Source organism: Bombina bombina, chromosome 6, assembly GCF_027579735.1.
Source record: "Bombina bombina isolate aBomBom1 chromosome 6, aBomBom1.pri, whole genome shotgun sequence".
Classification (NCBI taxonomy): Eukaryota; Metazoa; Chordata; class Amphibia; order Anura; family Bombinatoridae; genus Bombina; species Bombina bombina.
Genome location: NC_069504.1, coordinates 261,683,552 through 261,692,195, shown reverse-complemented (window position 1 = coordinate 261,692,195; position 8,644 = coordinate 261,683,552). Strand labels below are relative to the sequence as shown.

The following is an 8,644-nucleotide window of genomic DNA, read 5'->3' as shown; positions in this document are numbered from 1 at the left end:
ATTGTTTTAATCAAGTGATTGTTTAAAAGAATGCTATTTCTTATATATTAAAGTTAGTTTTATTTTGCCCCTTCTTTGGCTCTCTTTCATTAAGGAAGGTTGCCCGTTTTTTGGAGCTCATCTTCGTTCTTTTTAATACACTTATTTCAATTGCACTTAAATTATTTTACTTTTTTATAATATATTTATTATTATTCAGGATCTGCGCCTTGTTGTGGGCAATTTCTAACCCTAGATAAAGCAAGTAAAAGAAATATTTCCATTTTCCCTCCAGACAAACAACAATATTGCTCTTTATTTTTCACTCCTCGCAACCTACAAATTGGCGAGATTAAAAGCAGTGAATATTACATGCACCACTTTTCATAAATATATGAGAACTGCGAATATATACAGGCATTTTAAAATGCCAATAGAGAATAATACAAGAATTAGGCATTTCCAGACAATTTATTCGCATATACTTAAGACTTGCGAATGTTATGAGTCAATTTGTTCGCACATATGAAAAGTTGAGACTTTATTGGCGCATAACCTTTCATAAATATGGTGATATAATTTGTGAGGTTTTTTTTGACGACAAATGTGAGAATTTTCTTATTCTCACTTTGATAAATCTTGCCCATAGTCTGAGGAAAGTCACAAGTAAAAAAAATGGCTTGATGTGATATTCTTCTGTTGAATTTTAATTAGTCACAGATAAGTAAAAATATCAAGGTCAGATTGATGAAGAGATTTTCTTTTTACATGTTTCTATTTGGTACACACAGACCTTTATTCTGTTGTCCATTTACTCACACATGTATGGATAGGATTTAAGATTATTAGTGAGGCTTTCAATAAAGATATGTGTCCCTAATTTTACTGGTGAGAAAAAACTCACCTGTAACTAATTGTAGACATTTCCTATATTCCACACTGAATAGGTTTAATTTAGTTTATTTTCTTTAATTACTGACTTTTTTTTATCGTAGTTCTGTTTTTTAGCAATATTGAATATTGAGAGACCAGGTCATTGCAAAGTTATTTTTTTCCATCATTTACACAGGGTGTGTGTCTCTCTCAGGCTTTCTGTTAGCATATATACATAGACAGACATATGTACTACTGTAGTGTAGATAAAAATGACAAAGCAAGACAACTGCTATGAGAAGCATAATACATTGCTATTTTCTCTGAGCTAGTGTCACAAGCAACCACTAGGTGGCTAACAAGAGCACGGAGTTTGTGACTGACACTGTTGGGATAGGAGCTGCCCCGGGGAAGTGTGTGAGTAGGCAGGACTGTATGTGCAGGAGCGGTGGGATGAGGAAGACAACCTGGTGCCGGTACAATGAGGTACAGAGAGCAGTAGAGTGAGGAGATCAGAGATGTGCAGCAGATGGTGACCCCAGAATCTTCACACAGCAGCAGGACTGTCCCGAGGATGCACTGGGTAATGAGTTGTACTGACGCTCTACACTACTGCTGGAGCAAGCACCACCTACACAGTAAACTTATGTAGCTTTCCTTACTAAGCACACTCTGTCTGTATATTTGTACACCTAGATATTCTATTTCAGTAATGGCTTATTACACTGCATAAGTGTTTTACACAAGTTGCCTTAGGAATATGTTATTTAGTATGTGAGTACTTACAATATATATATATATATATATATATATATATATATATATATATATATATATATATATATATATATATATATATATATATATATATATATATATATATATATATATATATATATATAATTTAATTATAGGGGCAGGGAGAGAGTGCAAGCCTGTATTATAATCTATACACAAATGGTTAAAATTATTTACCTTATTCAAAAGGATTATTTGTGCAGACCCTCAAAATAACTTTTAACCTTTGAAAGAGGCAGGTAGCCTATCTAAATATGCTATAAGGTCTTAAAGGGACATGTTTATATTGCACGTATATGTTTAGTGTTTAAATAAATGGTTTCAATAAGCAGATAGATGTACTTAGATGTAGGGATATATTTGTTTCCAATTTCACATGGGAATTAATTTGTGTCTGGGAGATGCATGTATATGAACAATAAAAATACTTATGGTTTAATACTAAAAGAGTGCTGATTTCCCTTACTTTAGAAAGAGGTTTAATCATACCTTTTTCATTATTCTCTCTTTTTTTCAAAGGTTAATATATAAATATATATATATATATATATATATATAGCCTTCTAAATTATTTTCTCGGCCAGGCTACCAACAATAATGCAGTGTTAGTGTCTCCCCTCTATAAAAACAGATTTGGAATGTTAGTTATATTTTTGATTTAGTTTTCTTCAACAGTTGCAATGCAGTTGTTCTATAACTTTCTTTTTAATATAGATATGAAATTCAAATACCTCGCGCTCCGCAAACCCACATCAAAAGCCAATTTTTCTGTGAGCTAATGGTTTGTTGTCCAATCAGTACTCTAGCTAAAAGACGGCGCCCAAAGGGGAGAGCGCTGATTGGAGTATAGTTCAAACCTTTAGCTCACAGAAAAATTGACTTTTGAAGTGGGCGTTGCAGCAAGGGGTATTTGTATTTCATATTTACATTAAAAAGTAAGTAATAGCTCAACTTCATTACTTTTAAAATAAAATTTCACTAACATTCTGAATCTGTTTTTATAAAGGGAAGAGTTTACCATCACTTTAAAGGGACAGTCTACAATATAATTTTTTATTGTTTTAAAAGATGCATAATCCCTTTATAACCCATTCCCCAGTTTTGCATAACCAACACAGTTATATTAATACACTTTTTACCTCTGTGATTACCTTGTATCTAAACATCTTCTGACAGCCCCCTGATCACATGACTTTGTATTTATTATCTATTGACTTGCATTTACTATTGTTTTGTGCTAACTCTTAAATAACTCCCTGTGCCTTAACACAGTGTTATCTATATGGCCCACAGTCTCCTGTTGTGAATTTAAAAAATGTGATAAGAGGCAGCCCTCAAGGGCTTAGAAATTAGCATATGAGCCTACCTAGGTTTAGTTTCAACTAAGAATACCAAGAAAACAAAACAAATTTGATGACAAAAGTAAATTGGAAAGTTGATTAAAATTACAAGTCCTATCTGAATAATGAAAGTTTAGTTTTGACTAGACTGTCCCTTTAAGGGCACTACACATAGATTTTAAAGGGACAGATCACAGTATGTGTACACACAACCTGGCATGCTGTCAGTCTTAAAGGGACAGGCTTCCACATAGACACACACAAAATGTATGTACAACTCACCAAATGCTCACACAGTCTTAAAGGTATAGCTCACCACACACACACTGTCTTAAAGGGACAGGCACAACAACCTGCACAGACTTTAAAGGTACAACTCACACCACACACACAGTCTTAAAGGGAAAGATCACAGTATGTGCACATGCAAACTTGTATGCACTCAGTCTTAAAGGGATAGGCACTCACAATGCACAAGCTTTAAAGGGATGCTCAATCTTAAAGGGACAGGCATCCTCACACACACAAAATGCACGTACAACTCACAGCATGCTCACACAGTTTTTAAGAGGCAGGTAGACGTACCCACAAGCTTTTAAAAGTACACTGCACAACATACACATACTTAAAGGAACAGATCATAGTATGTTTGCACACACAACCTTGCACACTCTCAGTCATAGAGGAACAAACAAGCACAATGCAATCAGATTTAAAGGGACAGGCACACACACAGCTTTTAAAGAGACAACTTAAACCACACACATAATCTTAATGGCACAGGTGTACAAACACCCAAGACACTCAGCCTTAATGGAAGAGATGACACCGTGCAGAATCTTTAAGGGACAGGCACACAGTCTTATAAGCAAACAGAAGGGCACAGAGTCTTAAAGGGATGCTAAGAGACAGGCACACACACAATGGGCAAAGCTTTTAAAGGGCAACTCATACCATATACACACAGTCATAATGGTACAGGCATTAAATTGATAGATCACATCACACACAAATGCACACAACTTTAAAGATGTATGTGGTGTAGACTGTCCCTTTAAGACTGTGTTTTGTGTGCCTGTATAATTAAGACTGTGTATGTGTGGCGTGCATTGTGTGTATGCCTGTTTTGTTAAGACTGAGTGTTCTTTTAAGGCTCTGAGCTTTTTGGTGCATTTAGACTGAGGGCCTGACCCTACAAGACTTCGCCTATCTATTAAAGACTGTTCATGGTGTCAGCTGTTCCTTTAACCCCTTAGTGACCAGACCATTTTTCAATTTTCTGACTGTTTAGGACCAAGGCTATTTTTACATTTCTGCAGTGTTTGTGTTTAGCTGTAATTTTCCTCTTACTCATTTACTGTACCCTCACATATTATATACCGTCTTTCTCGCCATTAAATGGACTTTCTAAAGATTACATTATTTTCATCATATCTTATAATTTACTATAAACATTTTTATAAAATATGATGAAAAAAACACACTTTGACCCCCAAAATCTGTTACACATCTACAATCATCAAAAAACACCCATGCTAAATAGTTTCTAAATTTTGTCCTGAGTTTAGAAATACCCAATGTTTACATGTTCTTTGCTTTTTTTGTAAGTTATAGGGCAATAAATACAAGTAGCACTTTGCTATTTCCAAACCATTTTTTTTCAAATTAGCGATAGTTGCATTGTAACACTGATATCTGTCAGGAATCCCTGAATATCCCTTCACATGTGTATATTTTTTTTTAGTAGACATCCCAAAGTGTTGATCTAGGCCCATTTTGGTATATTTCATGCCTACATTTCTCTGCCAAATGCGATCAAATAAAAAAAAAATTGTTCACTTATTATTATTTACAAAAAGCTTATGCAATTATTGCACAAATGGTTGTAAATGCTTCTCTCCCCTTTGTTCAGATATAGAAGACATATATGGCTTTGGCATTGCTTTTTTGGTAATTAGAATGCCGCTGTGCACCACACTTGTATTATGCTCAGCAGTAAAGGGGTTAATTAGGGAGCTTGTAGGGTTAATTTTAGCTTTAGTTTAGCCTCCCACCTGACACATCCCACCCCCAGCTCTCTTCCCCCCTCCCCACCCCACAATTGTCACCGCCATCTTAAGTACTGACAGAAAGTCTGCCAGTACTACAATAAAAGCCTTTTATTTTAATATTTTTTTTTATATATGTACATAGTTTCTGCAGTGTAGGCTCCCCCCAAACAGCTCTCTTAAGCTCCCCCAATTCCTATTTGTGGCAGCTGTCTGTCAGTACCCAGTTTTTGATCAAATTTGCTAATTATTTTTATTTTATTTATTATAACCCTATTTTTCCGTAGTGTAGCTGCCTCCCCTCAATATTCTACACCCTTCCAGATCCATTTCCCAACACTTATTCCCCCCTCTCTCTCCCTCCTTCCCTTAGACACTGTGCACTGTACCGTGCGAGCGCATGCCTTCCCGTTCCCTCGCACGTGCGCCCTCCCGCCCCCCCCTTGCATGCTCCCACCTACCTCTGAGCACTCCCGGAACAGTGGCCTGAACTACTCCAGCAATGGGCCACTCACCTGCCTCCCTGCTCAGGCTCCCATCCACCAACGATCGGCACCATCGCTGGCCGTTGCAGAGGGCCACAGAGTGGCTATCTCTGCATCGGTGGGTAAAAAAAGGTATTACAGTGATGCCTTAATATCGAGGCATCACTGCAATACCTTGAAAGTGGCTGGAAGCGATCACAATTGCTTTCACCTCTTGAAACCCCTGAGGATGTACAGGGTACGTCCTTGGTCATTAAGTGACAGTTTTTGTAGGACGTACCCTCTACGTCCTTGATCGTTAAAGGGACACTGAACCCAAATTTTATCTGTCATGATTCAGATAGAGCATGCAATTGTAAGCAACTTTCTAATTTACTCCAATTATCAATTTTTCTTCATTCTATTGCTATCTTTATTTGAAAAGCAAGAATGTAAGTTTAGAAGCCGGCCCATTTTTGGTTCACAACCTGGGTTGTCCTTGCTGATTGGTGGATAAATGCTGTCCAGGGTACTGAACCAAAAATTGTCTGGCTCCTTAGCTTAGATGCCTTCTTTTTCAAATAAAGATAGCAAGAGAACAAAGAAATATTGCTAATAGGAGTAAATTAGAAATTTACTTAAAATTGCATGCTCTCTGAATCATGAAAGAAAAACATTGGGTTTAGTATTCCTTTAAGGCTGTATGCCTTTGGTATTTGTGCGCTTGTACCATATAGATTGTGCGTGACATGTAAGTTGTCCCTTTAAAGGCTGTTTGTATTGTGTGTGTGTGTGGACACCTGTCCCTTTAAGACTCAGTATCCCTATTTGTGGGCTTGTGCTTTATGTGCCTGTCCCTTTAAGAGCCTACAAGGTTGTGTGTGCATGCATACTGTGATATGTCCCTTTAAGACTGTGTGGTTGGGGTATTATTAGTTTTTTTTTAAGGCTGTGTGGTGTGTGTGTCTGTCCCTATAAGATTGTGTGAGTTTACAGTGAGTTGTGCATGCATTTTGTGTGTGTGTGGGGGGTCCCTTTAACAATTATGCTTTGTGTGTGCCTGTCCCTTTAAGGCTTTGAGTGTGTGCAAGGTTGTGTGCGCACACACTGTGATTTGTCCTGTTAAGAATCTGTATGGTGTGAGTTGTCTCTTTAAAAGTTGTGTGGGTTGTTGTGCATGTTTATTTAAGACTATGATGAGAAGCTATGGGTTTAAAGGGACAGTAAAGTCAAAATTAAACTTTCATGATTCATATAGATCATACAATTATAAACAACTTTCCAATTTGCTTATCTAATGTGCTTTCTTACATAGGTAGGTTCAGGAGCAATGCACTACTGTGAGCTAGCTGCTTGTTGTTGGCTCACCCAATGTGTTCAGCTACCCAGTAGAGCATTGTTTTCTTTTAACAAAGGATACAGAGATAATTAAGTAAATCTGAAAATGGTATGCTCTATGTCCCTTAAAGGTTTATTTCTCAGCTCTATGTTTATTGTATAACATTTTTATTGTAAAAAGGGGGCTTGTTATTTCTGCAGACACAAATTCACAGTTTTGAGAACTACAAAACCAAGAATATACAATATATATATATATATATATATATATATATATATATATATATATATATATATATATATATATATACAATTGCATCCGCTGATGATATGAGTGGAGCGCAAATATCGCACTTTTGAAAGCGCAATTTTGCACTCCACTCATAATCTGGCCCAATGTATCTTAAATAGAAACTATCTTTAGTAGATACATTTTCCCTCAAAAAAACATTTTATTTAAAACAAATCTTATTTAAATTTAAAAAAAATATCTTTTGATGCAATCAGCTCAGCCAATAGAATGCAAGCTTAATCCTATTGGCTGATTGGATCAGCCAATAGGATTGAACTTCAATTCTATTGGCTGATTGCATCAGCCAATAGGATTTTTCCTACCTTAATTCCGATTGGCTGATAGAATCCTATCAGCCAATCGGAATTCAAGGGACGCCTTCTTGGATGATGTGATTTAAAGGAACCTTCATTCGTCGGGAGTCGTCGGAAGAAGAGGATGCTCCGCGTCGGTTGACTTGAAGATGGACCCGCTCCGCTCCGGATGAATGAAGACTTCTGCCGGTCTGGATGTCCTCTTCTGCCAGGATAGGATGAAGACTTCTGCCGTCTGGAGGACCACTTGTGCCCGGTTGGGTGAAGAAGTCTCAAGGTAGGGTGATCTTCAAGGGGTTAGTGTTAGATTTTATTAAGGGGGGATTGGGTGGGTTTTAGAGTAGGGTTGGGTGTGTGGGTAGTGGGTTTTAATGTTGGGGGGGTGTTGTATTTTTTTTTTACAGGTAAAAGAGCTGATTACTTTGGGGCAATTCCCAGCAAAAAGCTCTTTTAAGGGCTATTTGTAATTTAGTATAGGGTAGGGATTTTTATTATTTTGGGGCACTTTTTTATTTTATTAGGGGGATTAGATTAGGTGTAATTAGTTTAAAAATTTGTAATTATTCTTTAATTTCTGTAATTTAGTGTTTTTTTTTTTGTACTTTAGTTTATTTTATTTAATTGTATTTAATTGTATTTAGTTTAGGTAATTAATTTAATTATAGTGTAGAGTTAGGTGTTAGTGTAACATAGGTTAGGTTTTATTTTGCAGGTACTTTTGTATTTATTTTAGCTAGGTAGTTATTAAATAGTTAATAACTATTTAATAACTATTGTACCTAGTTAAAATAAATACAAAGTTGCCTGTAAAATAAAAATAAACCCTAAGATAGATACAAATGTAACTATTAGTTATATTGTAGCTATCTTAGGGTTTATTTTATAGGTATTTAGTTTTAAATAGGATTCATTTACATAATTGTAGTAATTTTATTTAGATTATTTTAAATGATATTTAAATTAGGGGGGTGTTAGGGTTAGACTTAGATTTAGGGGTTAATACATTTAGTATAGTGGTGGCGACATTGGGGGCGGCAGATTAGGGGTTAAAATTTTTATTTAAGTGTTTGCGATGTGGGGGGGCCTCGGTTTAGGGGTTAATAGGTAGTTTATGGATGTTAGTGTACTTTTTAGCACTTTAGTTAAGAGTTTTATGTTACGGCGTTAGCCCATAAAACTCTTAACTACTGACTTTTAA

At 36.1% G+C, this 8,644-nt stretch overlaps 1 protein-coding gene across 1 annotated transcript in view; it reads left to right on the top strand.

The window, feature by feature from the left end:
- Positions 1-1,246: 1,246 nt before the first annotated feature.
- The window catches only part of LOC128662830 (carboxypeptidase M), a 312,750-nt gene continuing 305,352 nt past the window's right edge, over positions 1,247-8,644 (top strand). Inside the window, exon 1 of the mRNA XM_053716814.1 lies at positions 1,247-1,435. Within this exon, the coding sequence (XP_053572789.1) occupies positions 1,382-1,435 (54 nt within the window). The 5' untranslated portion in view covers positions 1,247-1,381. The remainder of the gene's footprint in view (positions 1,436-8,644) is intronic.